Raw genomic sequence first — 20,724 nt, 5'->3', positions numbered from 1 at the left:
AAATCTTTTGAAACTATTTTTGGTTATAATATTCCATTTAACAATCGAAAATATCATAATTTTTTTTTATTCTAGGTAATCTCCAAATGAAGGTAATATGAATTTTCTAAATCAAATTTTCTTGATTTTTTATTTTTCAGATTAAATTTAATAAAAATATTTTTTTAAAGTAATCTCATCATAAAATTCGATATCTTGATTTCTTTAATTTTTTGAATGTAAATAATAGAATGGACTCGAAATGAATGAGAAGATTTAATAATCTTGAATTTCAAAAATAAAAATTAATATTTCATACATAAATAATAACATCAAAGTAAGTATATATTAGTATATATTCATACATAATAAAAAATATATTAACATATGGATACATGGACAACTTTTATTGTGTATATATATATATATAGTAAGAAAAAGTATGTATGAATTATATGTTATTATAGAAATCTATTTTGAAAAATAGATTAGATAATATTTTATAGATAAATATAAATTATATTTTCTTTACATAAAACAAATCAGATTTGTTTACTGAAAAGGAAAGACATATCAAATCATATTTTATTTAGATTATATATGATAGTTATAAATATTAATTATCATATACATAAACATGGTCCTATTCAACTCTAAAGAATACGTCTACAACTAGAGGAAGCTCTCAAAACGTATGTCTATCCCTAAATGCAAGTGAGTTCGTTAGATTATTTTTGTCTATCTTTTTGCTTTTTTTTTCCTCATATTGTTTTCCAAAATTGGTGATGTGAGTTATATTTCTAGATGTAAGAAAGTCGATTAGATTTTTTCATTTTTTCATTTTTTTTGTCCATCTTTTTGCTTCTTCTTTTTTTCCTCATATTGTTTTTCAAAATTGGTAATGTGAGTTTTGTCTCTCGAATGGTACAGCTACCACTATACGTAAGCTCTCCGAAAGTAAATATCGTTTACTACTAAACTTGAAGTTATATGTTTATTTTATTCTTTCTATTTCACTTTTGACTCTCGAAGGAATTTTTTTGCTATTTTTATCTTCTTTTTTTTTAAAGATTGGTGATGTCGGTTTCGTCTATCGAAATGTATTGCTACCTCTATACGTAAGCTCTCATAAGGTAAGATTATCTCCTACTAAACTTGAATTTATTTGTTTATTTTATTCTTTTGGTTTTACTTTTGATTATGGAAAGAATTTTTCTTTCTCGCCATCTGTTGCAGCAGATGGAAAATTTACCCCTACCAATACCATCACTCCTAGTGTGAAATTGAGTAAACTAATAATTTGCCTCTCATGAGATCGATGTTACATCCAGTATGATCTTAAGAAAATTTTTACATCAATTTTGATCCTGACTTATTAAATATACATCATATTGCTCATTCCGTCTATCTACCGTTAAAAACTTGACAGAACCCTCTAATGGAATGGGCAATATGATATACATTTAATAGGTCAAGGTCAAAATTAGTGTAAAAAACGAAAAAGATGTTTTCGTCCACTATTGGACAGTAGGCAGGTGGAATGGGTCAGTTAATGTACATTTAATCTATCAATATTCAATTTGATGTAAAAAATTTCTTGAGATCTGATTTGATGTAACATTAATCTTTCGAGAGGCAAATTATTAGTATACTCGTGTGAGGAAATTTAATAAAAAAATGCACGTGAGTTGCACATGACACGTGAAAAAATCAAAAGAAAATTTGAATTTATCTAAGGAAAAAGCATAGGGGCGGCCTCTACTCTGTCCCGTGCATCCCATCCCATCCCATCCCATCCCATCCCCCTCCAATCCAACCAGCCGCCCGCTTCCCGTCATCCGACTCCCTGCTAGTAAGTGTCAGGAGTGAGGCACCGACGAATCAATCAACAAAATCCCCATAGCAATTGTTACTACAGGTTGAAATATTGATCGCCGATTAATTTGCATGAGCTCTTCGTTTGGCCGCGGAAAGGCATCAAATGGGTTTGGGGGTTCTGCTGACCTTTTTGTTCCAATAAATTGTATGCCTTCATTTCCTAGAGTTGATTTGGAAGCCCGAGTGTTCGATAAAATGCCTGAAAGAATATTATCTTATTTCCAATTTATTTATATGTTGAAGCCGGACGGCACTTATTTATAGAGCTTGGACTTCATCTAATCCATACCTCATATTCTCGTACACAGTTCAGCAGTAAAATAGCAAAGGTTGTTATGACATTATGGTTTGATTGCCTATCACTACTCCTTGTCTCCTACTGATTGGAAGATCCAATTTTGGTGAACTCATAAAATTAAGAAATTCACTTCAACTATTCTTTTCAGGTTATGGACATGGTCGACATCGTAGGAGATGAATGCGTACCTTCCTTTACTTTCCCTTTTCCCTTCTCTGCCTCTTATTTATTTTCTTTGTTCCTCTTACCTGTTGAGCACGTATCGATTGGATGGATATAATAAAAAACGGGATGTCCTCGAGCTTAATTCAAGGCGGTTGCTATGCAATATCAATTCTCTAGAAGCTTCACTTAAAAGGGGTACCGGTGGTATTGACCTTTGTCATGTTTCTTGATCTTCCGTAAAAGTTGTATAGCAGTGTTGCAAGGAAGCATTCCGGTAACTTGTTGTGATTTTTATGAACTGATTGACTGCTGTTTTATAATTCGGTGCTCTTTATGTCTAAGTTTTCTTTTGCATGGGGACATGAAATCGGAGAGGCTTTTGCTTGGTCAGATCAAAATGGCTCACGTGAAGAAGTTCTATGGTCTTTCCAGTTCTCAAAAGGCTTCCTGGAAAACCGCATGTTGGATAAGGTTTGCATATAGATCTCATTCCACTTCTGTTCTGACTTATCAGTACCTCATTCTCTATCTTTAATTGACCATGTCTTTCCGAGAAGACGACGTACTAATCGCTCGATTGATATTGATTTATTCCAGATTAAAGTTACATTGACAAAATCAGTTAATATACATCCATCAGTGGGAGTTCGTATAGACAGTAAAAAATATTGCAGTTGACATGGTGATTACAATCTCCTTATTCCCTTGTACGATCTAACTAGTAAAGTTGAGAAGGAGATTATGCTTACATGCCGATAAACAGAGTTTGCGTTCACGGGATTCTTTCAGCAATATTCCAGCCGAAATGATGAGATCTGCAGGAATACAGAGCATTCCGAATGCACCCTGAAATGAGAGATCCTCATCAAGGAGCCAAAATGAATCAACAGAAGTGCGCAAAAATATATACACACACAAAGATATATATGTGTGTGTGTGCGTGTGCTTGTAAACAAACCGACTCTGTGCCTACATCCAACTCTTTAGTGAAGATACTTGCTGAAAACATCAAGATACCATAAAAGAAGCTAGGAAGAAGCAAAAAAGAATAGAATGCAAAGCGGAATTACGGACTCCCTTATATGAAGTACGGTTTGCTGGCCATTTGAAACTTTGAACTCTTTATTCAATGAGAACTTGTCTTCCATAAGATAAGCATGGCGAGAGTCGTCCACAAACGAATCCCGAACGACCTGCAAAAAGGGGAGATCGAGAGGGAATCTCGATTTCCCTCTCCGATACTTAAATGAGAATTAAATTATAATTTGAGGGATAAATTATAATTTGAGGGAGAAATGAATGAGGGATTCGAAAATACCTGCATTTTCTTGCATTATCTTCATTTCCCGGTATCATAATATGTCGAAGAAATATTGATCAGATAATATTATATTATAAGCATATTTAAAAGATAACATTGATTCCCATCCCTATCATATACCCCAAAACTCAGAATTTTGGCCAATTTCTTTTTAGGATGAAAAAAGTGTAAGCTAATTGAGTCGCATTGATCCGATATAGCAAGAAGGACACATGTTCTCAAAGAGTTATATGTATTGTGATCTCGTGATTAAATTGATCCAATCATCATCGAGTTCAAAATTCAGTTCACTTGCACATCCAAATAATGTATACGGAAAGGGATCCCGTGCAGTGTGTGTGCATTTAATCTCCGAACCAGTCAAATGTATGCAGTCTCGATGAGTCCATGTAATTAATGCATCATTACTTAGCTCGTGATAATAAGATATTTGCTTTGTCTTTCCTCTCTCGGCGAATGCAGGCAAAAAAATCAAAATTTAGATCATAAGGACTTCTCTTTGAAATGAGGGTTTTTGAATCGGAAGGTCTTTGTATCTCTCCCACATAGGAGACGAGATCTAGGCACTACATGAAGCACTAGGCTTTGGTTTTGTCTTTAGATGCCTCAGGAAAAAGCAAACTTATACATATTCTTTTGATATCACGACACATAACTCCTTTTATTTCTTTTGGATATGCTTTTGGCCTAGGAGAAATATGGAAATTTTAAATTAAGCCACTCAACCATCGATCATCCGACGAACATGCCTAGCTACTTATGCCCGTTATAAATGCTTTTCTTTCCACTTTCTGAATGATGCCCCATTACTTAATCATTGCCTTAATCATCTCTAAAGAAATATGTTGTCTGCATTTTTGCTTCGAGAGAAAATAAAAGCAAACTTTAAATGATACGACCTTGTAAATCCAATAAAAAAAACATAAACTTTCTCTTAACTAACATGCAAATAATGACTGGAGATTAAACATAGTGCTTGGGGATCCCTGACCTACCTAGGGGGGGGGATGCATGGCAAGAAAATCTTATCTTTACTCGATTCATGAATTTGTTATATCGATATCACACGAGAACCAGGACAATTGATTCAATCATCGAACATGGAATTATATGCCATTAGCAAGTCAGATCAACTCGACAAAAATAAGGCAACCATTTAAAAGAGCAAAAATATCAATGAATCCTATCCTATCCTATCCTAACTAAGGTAGCATCCTAACAAATTTCAAGCGGCAAAGTAAATCGAAAGAAGCAAATCTCAACCAGCATCAATACCTAATATAACGTTCACCCATCGCAGTAGATATTAGACTCGTTGACCTAATAAAACAACTATAAAAGAAAATCAAGCAGTAAAATCATCAAAAGCAAACAAATTTCAAGAAGCCCTAAAACTACCTAATCTTTTTACTCTTTTTTTTTTTTTTTTTTTATTTTTTTTTACTTTTTTTTGGATAAATTTCACTTATGGCAGACTAATATATATATATATAACATAAAAAGAAAATAAGGATCGAAAACTTTCCTGGAATTAAGCAGATCTCTACGTGTCCGTCTATGCATGCGCAGGTCGAATGCTCGGATTCTTTCCCAATGGCTTGGGAGTAGTACCACCGACATTATTCTTGAGGCCGACTTGCTTTCTGGTGTACCCATCCGATGCAATCCTTTTATCTCTGCACTCGAGTGAACAGAATGCGCTCGCGCGATACATGTAGACGTCCTTTTCCGACTCGAACTCCTTCTTGCACGACGCACAGCTCTTGACCAAATCCCCAAACCCGATTGCCCGACTATCATCCCCTGCCTCTTTCTGCGGGAATCCAATGAAAAATATGCTTTGTTTCATGTGGTTCTTGGACTTTGGGCAGGCAGTAGCACTGCTGGTAGTGCCTCGAGAGGGCCTGACAGCACCGGCCCCGGGATTCACAGTGATCTTCTCCTCCAACTCCTTAGCCTTTAGATGCTGATTATTGCCTGAGGACTTCGTGCCAATCGTGGCCGGTTTGTCTTGGTTGGGAAACCTCTTCCTGAACCAAGCTGCAAGAGCATCTTCAGGCGACATAGCAACGACGCCAATCTCTCCGCAGCCAGTCGTCCCGTCCATGTCTTGGAGGCTTAAACTTTGCTTGAATGAGTATGATTCGATGAATGGTTTGGAAGAAAGAAACAGAGCAAAGACCTTTGCTTTGGTTTATATATAAGGATATATATCTAGAGATATAGATCTGATATGTATCATCATCGATATCCTGCGAATATCTAGAGCTCGAGTATCTCGGGATGTCGATGATTTTATATACAGATATTATTAATAATTAATAATACTAATTATTTAAATTTAAATGCTTTCAGCTTAAATTTATAATTTATAAAATTTAAAAACTAGATCGTTAATTATCTTTTGTAACTAATTAGATTTAGATAATATATTACTGAAAGCTTGTGCTCAGATATGTTAATCACTCACCCAAACCTGAACAAATATAGACCATAATTATCGGTTTCTATCATCTTTTTAACAATATATATATATATATATATAACCCGAAAGCACTATATATATATATATATCCCCCAAAGTACAGTATACTTAAATCTCATGATATATTTACCCAAAAAGATTCAAGGGAGAAAATCCATATCTATCTATCATAGATATAGATACTCTTTTTATATGAATATATATTCAAATTAAGCCTCAGCTTAAGAATATCATTATCCGAATTAATAGTTTCAATTACTTCCTGAACAATATACTCTCCGAAAATCACATGTTTTTAATTGTATGTTATCATGCTTTTGCTTACCAAAATACTATTTCTTGGAGGAGATACATGTATATCAATATATGTAGGTCTGAAAGTTCTTTTTCTTTTTTCTTTTTGTTTCGATCAATAGGTGTGATTGTGAAAGTTTTTAATTAATTAGTAGTGGTGTAATAATAATCTAATAAAACATTTATTACTTGTATTTATCTATCTATCAATCTGCCTCTAATATAATATAATAAAATTTAAAGAAAATAATAGATCTTAATATAATTATATAGATATATGTCTCGTGATATAGATCTGATATTGTTTTCGGTGAACAGATCACATACAATATTAGTATTACTAATTTTCTAAATGTTTTTTCATCTTAAATCTTAAACAGATTTCGAATCTATGAAATTTAAAAACTAGATTGTTAATTATTTTTTTATTACTAAGTAAATTAAGATATTATATTACTGAAAGCTAGTGGTTAGTCTCTTCTTCACTTACTCCATTCTTCTCTCGCTTTTCCACTTTTTATTCTTTTTCCTCGATCTCCCTTATTTTGGCCGCCCATCCCATTTTCCGCAAACTGAATTTATTTTTTTAATCCCGAGCGGAACGCGGGACGATCCTCTAGTTGCTATATGTTCTCGAAAACCGTACCCCATGAGCGAGAAGACGCATGAATTGCCAATATAAAGCAATATTATCGATCAATCCAATCATATGTTATTAATAGTACGTACTTACCTTTTTATAATGACCGGACTTGGATAGGGCTATTCCAGCTTTATGGTTCAAGTCATGGGAGATATATAAAAAACAACATCACATGCGATGAAAAAACATGAGGATCTTTTGGTTAGTCCGAAATCGGCTGCTATGGATGGAAGCAAATTAGTGCGATTTACGGACTTGAATTAAAAAAATTTCAAGAATCCACGTGGATTAGTTCAGATGATTCAACATCACTTCCCTTAACACAAGATCCCATGTTCGAGTATTATGGATAGAAAAAATCCATTATTAAAAGAGTCGTTTTACATGTTAATGAACTCGACTCTGCTTATAGCCTGCCTGGAGGTTCTGCTTATAGCCTTTCGATGGCTTTTCCCTGGGCAACTAACATACCCTCTCTACACCATGGCAAGATCGGGCATGGGATTGCAGAGGATTGTCACTGTGTTTTTTTACAGTGGGACTCATGCTTGCCTTCAAGCTATACTCCTCTACTTGCTACGGAGCCTTCTTCTTAGCTATCATGATGGTTTATTTGGTCTCCGAGTCGAAACTTTCAGTCCCAAATGATGCATGAAATATTCAATTTTTATGCATCTTAGATCTGACCCACGCTGTGATCGATAAGACTAAAGTAGTTTACTTGAAGGACTTCCGTGACATTCTGCGCGGAGAGTTGTACCCGAAGGAACAACATGTTGTTATGCTGCTTCTCATCCCATCACTGCTCATTGCCTTTTTGACAATGGTAATTATATTTACATACATTTACACTATTTTGCCCAATTTATTTCTTAAGAAAGAAGTCATATTGTGTCTATACTGAACAATAATTAATTCTCTCTGCTCTTTGGAGGTGAATATTCCCGCGAAGAAGCTCTGGATGCATTTGCTTTTCACCCTAGGGGTGCTCAGGGGACAAAGGCCGAAGGTTGATCAACACCTTTTGCTATCGAGAATTGACCGATTGTGTTGTGCTGAAAGTTCAAAGTTACGACTATAACTAGGAAGTGACGTTCTGTAAGCTTTGTGAATATGACTGCAGTGACTCTGATGCTTGTGGTTGAAACTTGGAGGTAGCTTTTCGTCTTAGTATTCCCTAGCTTTTGACTATGGCTTGGAAGTAAAGTAATCTGTAGCCCTTGAGACTTCTATCTTAGTAATTCGAGCTTGCAGCTATGTCTAAATCTATGAATTATGCTGCATCTTTTTTATTGTTGTTCTCTTCCTCGATTATCTTGCATAAGGCCTAATTAGATCCAAATGATTTTATACTCAGCGTTCCCGTTCATAAGCATACAGGTATCATGCAACTTCCCTACTTTCACCTGTCTCAGATCGATTTAGCCTGAAAACCTTTTACTTCTGGCCAAATCCCTATGGGTTTTCGCACTAGACTAATTCCTCTATCGCCCACGTATAGTACGACATGAGTTTCGAGGATTCCTGCTCTCAAGCAGCTCACACCGGCCTACAGGCTACAACTTCACCTCTATGCAATTACCCGAAAAACTCCAGGCACATATAGCAAATTAATTGCCTGCCATGAGCCATAACGAGCTCTGGGGATTCCTGCCTCAGTTCATGGCACTAATGCCGGAGCTATTGGTACTATCCTTGGAGCATAAGTTTCCCGGTATGATCCAGTCGCAGTATGCCCTGAGGACTGCAGGACCCCACAGAGCGGAGCAGCCCCGTTTGAAAGGCCATGGGAGTGAGGCCCCAGATAGCAAATGTTAGCTTGGTCGTTAACTAACCGTACCAGTTCCTGGAGATATTTTGTCAGGGCGGGTATCGGAAGTCTTTGTTGGAGTATAAGAGACTTATATAAAGTTATGGGATAGATGAAATTATTCTTTGTAAGCCATTCGGAATAAGAAAGAATCGAGAATAAAAGCACGTCGACATTAATCGAATCGCATGCCCTTTAGTTATATCAACAGTAGGGATCTCAAGAATCACGGTCGTAATGTACCTTTGTAATATGACCTCTGCTTACACACTATTTTGCTGGTGGATCATGGTACCAAAAATTGCTCATGCTATATGTATGTTCTACTGAAATCGTACCCCGTGAAAAGAAACCTGTCATACAAGAAATATAGCTCGCAAAACTACTTAACGTTTTACTCAGAAAATCGCTCATGCAATCTATGTTCTGCAGAAATCGGCTCGATTAGCTCGCGAGCCTAATTAACTAACATGTTTACTCAGAATTACAAATATGCCCACACAGTCCATTAACAAAAGTCCACCACGCGGGGCCCATGGGCCGATGGGCAATAAGCAGAGCCCAAGACCACTTCGATTTTCAGGGTATCTATCAACACTGTAGGGTCCGCCTCCCGGAAGTTCATCGCTGAAAAATTCAAAACCCTCAAGAAGGGTTTCCCCTCCAAACTTTCTTCGTCGGGATCGCCGGGGACATCGCCGGCAACCCCAACCGTCGTCGGGAAATCAGGAACCTCCCCTAGCTGCGCCAACCTTCCTCTGACTTACGTAAGCTTTACCCTCGTCCATGGAATCTCCATTATGGTACAATCATGGCGTGATCGGGGAACTGGCAGATTGCTTGACAGAATAATTCTGGCGCTGAGGATAAGAGTGGCACTGGCAGAGTAACGTCGCCGGTTCACGGAGTGATTGGGGAATTTTTACATTGCTTTGAGTTGTTTCTATCCGTCAGATTGCTGACAGAATATGTTCTGATGTTCTGTTTGATCTTCCTGTTCAGTTCGTATTTTTGCTTTTGGTAGTTTCTTTTCACGAGTTCTTAATTAGTCGGGCTTGAAATTGATAAATTGAGCAGGAGCTCTCTGTTTTTCGAGCTCCCTCGAGTTTGAGGTTGAGCTGGAGCACCTCCTGGGCCTGGAAAAAGGAACGGGATTCCGGGGGAGAAGTATGGGAACCTACCTAGTGGAGGTTTCGTTACTTTGAGCCTTACAGAGTACAACAAGTTCAAGCCGGTTTTGAGTCTGGCGGTCCTGAATCAGTCGATCCTGCGATACGATCAGTTTGTGTTACATCTCTCTGGAACTTGTCCGACATAGATAGTGGACTGGTGTGTTAATCCTGTCTGGTTATGGCGTCCGTTGCAATTTGGGTTGTTCTTGTTGGAGTTGATTTATATAGTACTATTACTTCTGATGTGCTGATCCTGTTTGGATTCGGTTGTCATGAAATTTTGGAGTTTCAAGTTTGATGAGCTCGAAGTCGAGCTGTCATGCTCGAACCTCTCATTCTGGAGAACTTTATAGAAGTACTTCACCTAGATAGGCTGTTTTCATCTCTTTATACTTCAGAATCTAATATTTCCTACACTTTTTTTTTCACATTCTGGCTGTAGAATATGAAAGGTGGTGCGAAAATCCTGGCCTTACTCATAACGGTTTCGCTCGCTGAGCTGACTAGTGTGATACCCCGTCCCATTTTCCTTTGCAAGTGTTGCGGCTTGGAGCGGCAGAATTTCAGTCTTGCCTGTGTGGGGGCACTTGTCATAGCCCTGCGGTGGCTCTTCCCTGGACCACTTACCTACCCGCTGTATGCCATCGGCCAATTGAACCATATATGGAAGATCATTGCCACTTTCTTCTTTGGTGCAGCCATCATCCTAATATCCGTGTGGAGCCCTTCTAAGTGTTCCGGGGCTTTCTTCCTAGCGATGATATCGGTATTGCTGACCTCCGAGGCCAAGCTCTCAAGCCTGAACGGTGTAAACATTCCATATATTTGCATCATTCAGCTGCGGTATGTTCTGATCAATCATGCTCGAGTGAACTTGAATGACTTTTATGGTATCCAGCTCGGAGAGTCTGAGATGAAGGAAGAGCATGCAATCCTCTTGCTTCTTGTCCCATCATTGATCATTACCTTGCTGATATGGGTAATTTCATATACATCCATACAGTTCTTTCCCAATTTAAAGAGATATACTGTCACTTATATTGACAAATGATTAATTTTTCAGGCTTTTGGCGGCAAACACACTCGCGAGGAAGCAGTGGAGGCATTTGCTTTGCTATCTTAGGGGTCGTGATGGAGGGACAAGGTTGAATATCGACCAGTGAGTCGGACAAATTATGTGATTTAGCTGTAAGAACTACCAGTTCATCCTTGAATTTATGATGTTATTGTATCCACGTCTGAAGTGATTAGATATGATAAACTTATTCTCTACTGTTTGTTTCCTTGTTGAATTTACGAAACTTAAGACTTTTAGGCTAGACTGCTATTACATCGGGATCTTTCTCCATCACATGATCTAATTCTATCATGATTGAGTCAATCGACCGGATGAATGTTCATTGGTGAAAGTAGTGTTGATTAAAAATGTTCTAGAGAAAAATCACAACTATGGTTCCAAAAATGACCTTTGGATATCGTCCCTAAGCACTTGCGAGTAATTTCATTCCGAGTATCAGAAGAAAATTGTGATTGAAAGAATCCCATTACTCTTTACACAATGATTATATTGAATGTCGAGTCTATTACTTAGGTTACAAAGGTGTCAAAAATCTCCTGAGCTTTTTTGAGATAATACACGGGAAAACGAAATTGGAAATTAAAAATGGCATTAGATATAAGAAAGAAAATTTGCTATATCTAAGGCAAATTTTTTAAGAAAAATATGAGAATTTAAGTGCTTATGAGATAGGCACAACAGTAAGATGGAGTTGTGCGAATGAATATTTGAATATTTACTTGATAGAATTGTCCAGAGTATGAAAAGAATGTCATTTTTTAAAAAACTTTTTGGATAACATCTGAAAAGTAAATAAAAAAGTCCTTATAATATCTAGATTGGGAAATAGCTTGGGAACAAATAAAATATATACAGAGTTTGAGTTTTCATATTTTTTATCTGATTTTTTTTTTGAAATCTTTTATCTGAAATAATTATGCCTGTTGTTTATGTCCCTTGCAAGGAAATGAAGGCACCTGTCCTCCTTTCCTCCTTCTTCTTCTTCTTCTTCTTTTTTTTTTCCATTTATAGTCTTTTCTTTCCCCATTTTCATCATTTTTTTTATAAACTTTAAATATTTTTCATTTTTATCCCCCTTTTTTTTTTCTTCTCACATCTTCCAAGAGATTTCAAACCTATCCTATCTAAGCCCTTCTTTATTTTTTCTCTTTTTCTTCATTATTAAATTTTTCTTACAAACTTTGAATTTTTTTCATCTGTCTTTTATTTTGAATTCTTCACGCATCCTTCAAAAAATTGTCAAACTTAACATATCTTATCTACATATACATTAACAAAACATATCACGTCCTAAAAAAGTATAGTAGAATCATTTTGATACTCATATGCATATTTATTTTTCTCAAAATGATAGTATGCATAACTTTTGTTTATATGAATTAATAGATAATGAAAAATGTATTTGGTGCTATTAAAGTGCTATAATATTTATCAATCATGATGCCTTTGACTCTTAACTAATCGTGCAATTCTTTCTTCATTTTCCCCCCTTTTCTAAGCAAAATTTGTTATATTTAAACGCTTCTTCCTATATATATATATATATATATATATATTTTTTAACAGCATTATATATAATAAGTTTATTTTTAACTAATCAATCCTTAAAAAGAATAATAATATTATGAAATCAATTAGTTTCATTAAATTTAACGATGAACTCAAGCATCTATATATTTTGGACTAATATTGTCGAAGTAAATTTTGGTTTAGCATGTTACGTTTGGTATTTTATACAATAGCATAGTTGTTTGGAAAAAAACATTATAGTATAGTATTGTAATTCAAGAAATATATGAATATATAAACAATCTATTTAATACAAAATGTTTGCTGACTAGAATAAAGATGATAAAGACTGTAGTATATTAACAGTATTAAATAGGTACATAGTTCATGTATTCCCTCTTCCCTCTTACTAGCTTATTTTCTCTATTTATTTTAAATCCTTCTACTTATCAGTGTATAGAGCATAACTAAGAAATTAAATTTGTTTAAATAGATTTCCACACCAATTCTTTAAAAAACAAATTAGCAACATTTTTAATATTCCAATTTTACTAATATAAATATATAAAAATATTTAATATTTCATGTATTATCCAATCATTGAAATTTTATTCAATAAATAAAAGAATCATTTTAGGGAGATCTAATATTTCGTGTTTAACACAATATAATGGTGTTTAACAAAAGAATTGTAATATAATAATACTAAAAATAATAATAAAAATATATAATACCTCTGCATTGTGATCGGGTCGCTGCACAAAGCGCGGCTCCGGCTTTGCCCCTAGTTAATGAACTAAAACTCTTGTACATGAAGTCCTCATAATTTTTCGTTTCTCATTTATTTATTTATTTATTTTTGCATAAAACTCTTGTCCATTTAAAACCTACACCAAGTCACATGTCAAGCCCATGTTTTTCCTTTTTATTATTTCATTTTAATTTTTGTTTTTCCTTGCGTGTCTACATACATTTATTCTTTATTATATACTGAAAATTCACCCGTACATTAGCACGCACTAACTCGTGCGTAACGTACTCCAACTATAATGATTTATTTCCAATATGTACATGGATGAATTAATTTGAGAGGGCAAAAAATAATAATAAGAGTAAGAAATATACAAATTAATAATTGGATATATAATTTAAAATAAAAACGGGAACAAGGTTGAACATGGAAGTAAAGAGAGAGGGAGAATAATATTAAGTGGGCAGTATCGCCCTTCAACTCCTCTCTTTTATTTGAAGTCGTAAACCCGATTGCATTCATGAAATCTCATTCTCATGAATTTCCAAAATTATCCAGATGGGACACCACGGCAAGAGAAACCAATACCACTGGAGCACGAGCTACATATCACTTGCTTTGAAAAGTGAGTGTGGGTGCCTTACCTTTTGATGTGGCGTCGATATGGCATGAGTAGAGCCCGAAGTGGCATCATAGTGAGTACCTCCCATTAGACTTGCCCTAAAACTTCATTTTCACGACTTTCTAGAGTAATTCGTACGTGATACATACCATGACAAGAGAAGTGGGATGTCTTACTAGCCATCTCATCATCAGACTCTATTTCCACTATGTACACCACCAGACCACCGGTGCATCCGTTGCGCGCTGTCCTGGCTCTTGCACCTCCGTCAAAGGTCTGATGGAAGTTATTGTGAGTGTACGTGACGTTGACCGATGGCTTGTGCTGTGACAGTTCACAGTGATAAGGATCAGACAGCAACATTCGTTTTGCTCTATATATGGGTAGGCCTTCCTCATAAATATTGTCTGATTAAGGTTGCCTTCTCTCCCAAATTAGTAGCCTCTGTTATTTGGAAAATGATCCTTCGCTACGGTATATCGTCCGCGATACTTATACGCAATCGGATCAACTCTTCTGTAATGCCCCCGCCATAAAAACTCGGTCAAGCAAGATTTCTTTAAAGGAATCGAATAAGCTTGCCCTTCCCCAGACATGGAACTCTTGTCTTGAGCCTACGGGGCTTTCGGAGACGAAAGTAAGAATGAATCCCGAAGGTAGCTCACTGTATAAGTCGTGTTTCATCACTAGCTACAGATATAAAAGCATCTGCGTACTGTTAGATCTATATAAACACTCTTATGCTATTTATGTTGAGCATCCGTATCGAAAATATCTTCTGGCTTCGGGTGAAAAGGAGGAGGCTGCTTTCCCGGAACAGGGAATGCTACCTAATTTATTAGTTAGGTTGGAATATTGAGTCGATCTGTTTCAGTTCACCTCTCACCTCTGATCTATATCTATGCCAAAGCAAGTGGAATTAGGATCTCGTGTCCGACCTCGACATGCAGCTATCCGTGTATGCATCCATGTGCTGACACAATACAAATTTGATTTTCGGGCAGTATGAACTAATCAGATCAAGCTAGGGGCATAGAAATGGACCCATGATTTGAATTAGGGAGCAGACTCCTGAGAGGGCATATAGAATCATATTTTTTTAAAATTAGGGGGTGTATATTGGTGTATATTAGGAATTTCACAAAAACAAATTGAATAATACTTTATATGGTTCATGAATTTTGCATCGTTTCAACTTTCTTTTGCGGGCGAGATCACGTCATAAATTCTTCTGATAGTATCTTATATTTTCTTATTATACTAATCTTACGTTTGGTTTATAAATAACATTTTAAAATTAGATTTTAATTTTAAAAAAGAGTTGTATAAATGGTCATGTACGGGACTCACCTTTTGATTTTGTATGGATTATTTAACTTTGTTGTGAAAAAAAATTATATAAATGAGATGCACCCCTTAACTTTGTATGAGTTATTTTGTTTTATTATTGGTAGAATTAAGTTAAAGTTTAATTTTAAAATCACACTAACAAACCAAACGAAACATAAAACTCTTGTTTGAGTTGACATATATCAGCTAGTGGTTTTGACTTTTATATATATATATATATATATATTATTTGGCCTATGTGTATATATATATATATATGTATACATACTTATAATTTAATAATATATTTTCTTAAATATAAAATTTTTATTTTATGTCGCCATCAATTTTTTATTAAAACTCTTGTTTGAATTGACACATGTCACTCAGTGATTTTTGCTTTTCTATATTTTTATATTATTTGGCTTATGTGTGTGTATATATACACTTATAATTTAATAATTGATTTTCTTAAATATAAAATTTTTAATTTATGTCATCACCAATTTTGGTGAAACCCAAGGTCACTCTAGTCTATTGATAATCCTCATTTGAGATGGTATGATCATAAGATGTTTTAAATAAATTTCGAAGATCACTTAAAATTAATGGAGTTTTTAGTGACGAGTTTTTATTATGTTATTTTGTACTTATAGGTTTGTTGTATTATTATAATATGATGCATATCTTCAAATGCTATATGCAGTTTGATATAGTTTTTTGCTTTTTATAACTAAATAAAAGAATCATCATCATTTTATAACAAAAATAAAGAATCCCCATTGTATTTGAGTATATTTTTGCATGATATCATATGTCAAAAATGTATCGAGGTCAAATGAAATATATTATAGTAAGGACAAATTATAATAGTAATACTTTTAAAAAAATGAGATATTTAATGCAAAGAAATTAAGTAGAGTTATCGCTAATAAATATAATAGCAATTTTATGTGTAATACAAATAAATGGTATAGTTATATCTACAAAACATGAATTAATTTTTAAATTTTTATAAAATTAATTATATCTCTATGTTTAATATCATAAACTTTTTCATTTTTATATTTTCTTACCATATTATCGAATTAAGTTTCTCATTTTTCCCTCCAAGTCAACGTGTTTACTAAACTAAGACAATTTCGAATTTCGAATTTCGAATGTTATATCAATTTTAAAATAAGTCACGCGATATCATTTATTAATATTTTATACTTTCTAATATAACTAATATAAAATATTATTCACTAAGATCCTTTTTGGAGACTCACAGTATCTCGCGAGCCCTTTCTTAGTAATACTATACAATGGGACGTGAACTGTCTCTTAAAAGGGATTATGGGAAAATAAATATATATGTACATATTTATATGTGGATCGGAGTGTCCTTATACCTTTGGGGCTACCAGATCGCATTGACTCCGTACTCCAGTGTTTGAGCGTCCCAAAGGTACAAGGGACTACCAGTACTGTTTGTTAAAGGGACGATTGATGAGCTCCATACACCATCAAATCAATATTCCTAAGTTATAAAAAGTTGATTTGATAGTACATAAAATGAACTGTCAATAGAAAATTATCATGTGTAGGGCTTCTTTTACCTCGGCTCATCGGATCAGCACCGTGTCCCTATCTTAGTTCAAATCTGACAGTTCCTGAGATACAATGGATCTTCAAGGGAAACAAAGGGATAGTTTTCTAAGAGGAAATGATGGGTTCAAGAAATTACAATGCAATTGCTCATGATGCTACATATATGTTCATATTATCCAATAAAAATTCAATATCCATATCGTTTCTTGGCATTCTTGCAGAGCCCCCGTTTGGATTCAGAGTTCGTTGATTTTAACTTTAACTTTAACTTTAACTCAACATACTACACAATAAAAATACACATTTCCCAATTCAAAAATTTTAACTTTAACTTTAACTCAACACACTACACAACAAAAACACACGTTTCCCAAGTCAAATTTATAATAACATCTCATTTGTCCTTTTCCACAATCAAAATTAAAATCAAAATCAAAGTAACTTTAACCCTGAATCTAAACGGCCCCTAAGTATTCTTCGAGGGAGTTCTTCACACTTTCATCTTGCCTAAGTTGCCTTCAATAATGAATCCTCTAAATTGCATATGGTCTTGTCCACGGTTTGGATGAATGAATAGATGGTATAGATCGATGCGAACAAATATCGTTCTACCGCTGTTTTTGCTTAAAAAGTCGTATTCATTTCAAAAGCTTTAGAGATGTCATACATCGATAAAATGATTGGGTCCCTGATTGACCTAAACCGAACCCTCACCAGTAAGTATCGGAAATGCCTTGTCCTCGGCTTCTCCAATGTCCATTGCTGTCATCTCACTCAGGGTGAGTCTCGAGGTCCCCTCAAGGCAGACGGCTATATTTTGTAATGCACACATGGAACGGACCTTGGGGATCACCACCATCACATCTGAACGTAAACCATCTCATGTGCTGGACGGTGAAACATATCCACAACCACATTCGGAAATCTGGTGATTTCCAACTTGTACCCGTCAACTCTCCGGACATTGAGGCGATCACAACCCCGCATTTGTTTTTGGTGTCTTGTCCTCTTAACTTTCCCAGAAAAGTTGCTTTGAAATTGAAGCAAACAAACCATCAATACCCGTTTTCTAGCGAAAGATGGAGGAAAATTTTATGGTCCTAGGACCTGATCGTCAACGTTACTCGGATCGTTCAATGAGGGAGGGGAGCCTCTAGACGGTACAAAACCCCCCAACCGGAGAAAGCAAAGGCAAAGATCGACGGGCAAATGGAAGTCCCATCGAAAGATGATGTATTTACAGAACGTTCTTAATTTTGCAGTACACAGCATTTAGGAAGGAGACAAAATTATGAGACCTGATCCTCAGAGATAGAGAAGCAACAAAAAGGGCAAAGAACGAGGTGGAAGGTGAAGGACTAAGAAAGAAGGCCATATGTCAGCACACGACATCAGCTTTGTCTGTCTGTTGTTGACAGAGATTGTTCCTGAAAATCTAGTAAAAATGCTGCCTTGATCTCTTCCACCCTGAGGAAAGAGGCCTAATCTGGGGGACTGCAAAACTGTCATCGCTCCACCTGTAATTGCTGTTGTTACTGTTGTGTTTCATGGCGACTGCTGCATCCTTGAATCCATTGATCTGTGCAGCGAACTGATCAATGGTCGGGGCGGCATGGGGGAGGGGGTTTGGAGCTTGAGGAACCCAAATTCCCAGACTTTCAGATGACATGGAGGAGCTGGTTGTCTTGTCATCACCGTCCACCAGTGGCAACAACCCATCACGATCGTCGCCGCTCTGCAATCGGTTCGATCGAATGTTACAGACCCGATTGTCGAATACCAGAAAGATTTGATTTTTCGAACGAGTTTGGATAGAAGAAGACAAATGGAATGATGGGTCAATGCAAACCTTACAGAAACCAAAGGAAGCAGAGCAGGAATCAAGAAAGTCCTCGAAGTGCCACCCGGGAAGCATCTCGATCAGGTACTCCGATATGCTGCTCGTGGAGCCGTTCCCCTGACTGGCCGCCACCGATCCCGGGTTGTTGCTGTTCCCTACCTTCGGGATAGCTGCTGGAGAAGTCACGGAAGCGGCTGTCCTAGCAGATTTTGTTGGCGGTGGCAGCTGCTGGGAAGAAGAGGCCGAGGCAGGCGGCTTCTTGACGGATAATGCCTCTGCCGGGAACTCGGGGACTGTGTCGAAGCCAAGGGAAGCGGGCGGGCCAGCTGCCGCGGAGTAGAGCGTGGAAGTGGCGGAGAGCTTGACGCCGGTGAGGAGGAATCGGTTGTGCTTCTGGGTGTGCTCGTTGGCCGTGTGGATCGGGACGTCGCAATCCCAGCAGAGGATTGCTCTGTCCTGCTGACAGAACAAGAACGCTCTCTTCTCCTGCTCATTAAAACAAACAAGATCACTAATCGGTATTTCATACGGGAAAAAAATCTCCATTCTCCGCGGATTTGTTGAACGGAAAACCGAGTACCGGAGGCGTATTCTGTAGCCATGACCCAGATGAAGAGAAGAACAGAGTCAGATAGATGGTGATGATGACCTGACAGATATCGCAGAGAGGGAAATCTTTAGCCGAAGGGGAGAGGAGGGAGAACCGCTGGTGCTGGGAAGCGAGCTTGTTGGCGTGGTGGACGCGGTGGTCGCAGCCGCGGCAGATGGCCGCCTCATCCGCCGTACAGAACAGCGCCGCTTCGTCCTTGCCACACACATCGCACTGTATCTTCATGATCCGTCCTCGAGTAGTATCGACTGATGGCCTTGTGATATGGCTGACTGATAGCCGTCCGATGGCGACGATGCTCTGCTTCTGGGCAGCGGTGGAAGGTGGTGGTTATGGCGATTCTTACAGAGAGAGAGAGCGAGAGAGGGAGAGTATGGAAGGTAAGCTGGGGATGGGAAGGGAAGGGAGGAGAAGAGGGAAAATGGTTGAAAGAATATTGGGTTGGTTGAAATGTGAAAAAGGGTGAAACATATGAGCATGTGATTTGAATTATTAAATAGAAAAGGGGTATGGTTTCAAGAAATGGAAAGCATGGGCAGAATTTTATTTTATTTTTATTTATATATATACACACACACTAATTCATCCAACTTGCTAATTAGTTGAATTATTATTATTATTATTATTCTTCTGTTTGTTTCCCTGATGTCCCCCGAGTAAAGCGGGGTTCCCCGCAAGAGAGAGGATTTGGCTCAATCACATCGTCTCTGGTTTGCAAGGAAAAGATCGTGAGAATTATTCTCACCAGTGGACTTCTTTGAGATCGAAAGAAAAGGAGTAGTCTCCTGTAAACACAATTACTTACCATTCGAGTAATATCATCGGATACAATAGCATGGTAAAGGCAGCAATCGGTCCGTATAAAAGAGCTTTCCTGAGAAAGAATTGCCATGTTACTCTAATCTCGAAAGGGGTTGCCAGTCTGATCGCGTCTATAAGCTTTTCAAATCACAGAGTTCGGGAAAACGATGTGAACATGTAGAGGTGGGGATGAGGTCCTGATTCTTGGACTAGTATCGCCTCTGTTGTTTTTATTTTATTGGATATTGTCGAATCCGTAACAGTGAACTGACTGAATTTTATTGTCCTCGAGGATACCATGACTCGTGTAAAAGTATAAAAATCATCACTTTCAAATATCAAGAAAAGGGATATCGTCACGGATTACGTCCATTTATTTGGATATTCGTCTAACATGAAAAGAAAAATAAAGCTTTTCGATGTCCGAGAATTCCACTTAACATACTTAATAACATGCATCACATTTGCTAGACAAGCATGTTTTTGTCCCGAGCTTCGGAGTTGTTTACAACGTGCAAGGAAACCCAGTCACAAATAGTCGATTTC

General features: G+C 36.7%; 4 protein-coding genes across 7 annotated transcripts; 2 read left to right on the top strand and 2 right to left on the bottom strand.

Annotated features, from left to right (window-relative positions):
* The first annotated feature begins 1,683 nt into the window (after positions 1 to 1,683).
* On the top strand, positions 1,684 to 3,073 carry LOC116212755. Of its 4 annotated transcripts, XM_031547435.1 has the most exons (5): positions 1,684 to 2,002; positions 2,101 to 2,186; positions 2,304 to 2,339; positions 2,663 to 2,791; positions 2,918 to 3,073. In XM_031547435.1, exons 1-5 carry the CDS (start codon positions 1,927 to 1,929, stop codon positions 2,996 to 2,998), a joined length of 408 nt encoding a protein of 135 aa, XP_031403295.1. In that variant the 5' UTR covers positions 1,684 to 1,926; the 3' UTR covers positions 2,999 to 3,073. The 4 variants fall into 4 exon arrangements, 1 of the variants encoding a protein (XP_031403295.1); XR_004157912.1 differs by lacking the exon at positions 2,101 to 2,186 and having other exon boundaries at positions 2,663 to 2,927; XR_004157913.1 differs by lacking the exon at positions 2,101 to 2,186 and having other exon boundaries at positions 1,684 to 1,897; positions 2,304 to 2,927.
* On the bottom strand, positions 2,668 to 5,919 carry LOC116212754. Its single transcript, XM_031547434.1, has 2 exons — positions 3,395 to 5,919; positions 2,668 to 3,166 (listed from the first exon to the last, which is right to left on the bottom strand). The coding sequence occupies exon 1, from the start codon at positions 5,746 to 5,748 to the stop codon at positions 5,197 to 5,199; it is 552 nt and encodes a 183-aa protein (XP_031403294.1). The 5' UTR covers positions 5,749 to 5,919; the 3' UTR covers positions 2,668 to 3,166; positions 3,395 to 5,196.
* A 3,521-nt stretch (positions 5,920 to 9,440) lies between these two features.
* Positions 9,441 to 11,375, top strand: LOC116215470. The gene is made up of 3 exons (XM_031551189.1): positions 9,441 to 9,640; positions 10,488 to 11,024; positions 11,109 to 11,375. The coding sequence occupies exons 2-3, from the start codon at positions 10,491 to 10,493 to the stop codon at positions 11,166 to 11,168; spliced, it is 594 nt and encodes a 197-aa protein (XP_031407049.1). The 5' UTR covers positions 9,441 to 9,640; positions 10,488 to 10,490; the 3' UTR covers positions 11,169 to 11,375.
* Positions 11,376 to 18,118: 6,743 nt separating this feature from the next.
* LOC116212812 (B-box zinc finger protein 21-like) lies at positions 18,119 to 19,860 on the bottom strand. The gene is made up of 3 exons (XM_031547521.1): positions 19,417 to 19,860; positions 18,777 to 19,253; positions 18,119 to 18,662 (listed from the first exon to the last, which is right to left on the bottom strand). Exons 1-3 carry the CDS (start codon positions 19,600 to 19,602, stop codon positions 18,363 to 18,365), a joined length of 963 nt encoding a protein of 320 aa, XP_031403381.1. The 5' UTR covers positions 19,603 to 19,860; the 3' UTR covers positions 18,119 to 18,362.
* Positions 19,861 to 20,724: the final 864 nt, after the last annotated feature.

The sequence above is a fragment of the Punica granatum genome, chromosome 7 (assembly GCF_007655135.1).
Source record: "Punica granatum isolate Tunisia-2019 chromosome 7, ASM765513v2, whole genome shotgun sequence".
Taxonomy (NCBI): Eukaryota; Viridiplantae; Streptophyta; class Magnoliopsida; order Myrtales; family Lythraceae; genus Punica; species Punica granatum.
The sequence above is the reverse complement of the archived record's forward strand: the minus strand, read 5'-3'. Positions and strand labels throughout refer to the sequence as shown.

Excerpts from the sequence above, each read along its gene's own strand:
- LOC116212755 (XM_031547435.1), top strand. The coding sequence starts at position 1,927 with ATGAGCTCTTCGTTTGGCCGCGGAAAGGCATCAAATGGGTTTGGGGGT. Across the intron at positions 2,003-2,100 it reads CCTTTTTGTTCCAATAAATT|CCGGACGGCACTTATTTATA; the intron begins GTATGCCTTCAT and ends TATATGTTGAAG. Across the intron at positions 2,340-2,662 it reads ACATCGTAGGAGATGAATGC|TTTTCTTTTGCATGGGGACA; the intron begins GTACCTTCCTTT and ends TTTATGTCTAAG.
- LOC116212754 (XM_031547434.1), bottom strand. The coding sequence starts at position 5,748 with ATGGACGGGACGACTGGCTGCGGAGAGATTGGCGTCGTTGCTATGTCG.
- LOC116215470 (XM_031551189.1), top strand. The coding sequence starts at position 10,491 with ATGAAAGGTGGTGCGAAAATCCTGGCCTTACTCATAACGGTTTCGCTC. Across the intron at positions 11,025-11,108 it reads TCATTACCTTGCTGATATGG|GCTTTTGGCGGCAAACACAC; the intron begins GTAATTTCATAT and ends TTAATTTTTCAG.
- LOC116212812 (XM_031547521.1), bottom strand. The coding sequence starts at position 19,602 with ATGAAGATACAGTGCGATGTGTGTGGCAAGGACGAAGCGGCGCTGTTC. Across the intron at positions 19,254-19,416 it reads CTCTCTGCGATATCTGTCAG|GAGAAGAGAGCGTTCTTGTT; the intron begins GTCATCATCACC and ends TTTAATGAGCAG. Across the intron at positions 18,663-18,776 it reads CTTCCTTTGGTTTCTGTAAG|AGCGGCGACGATCGTGATGG; the intron begins GTTTGCATTGAC and ends AACCGATTGCAG.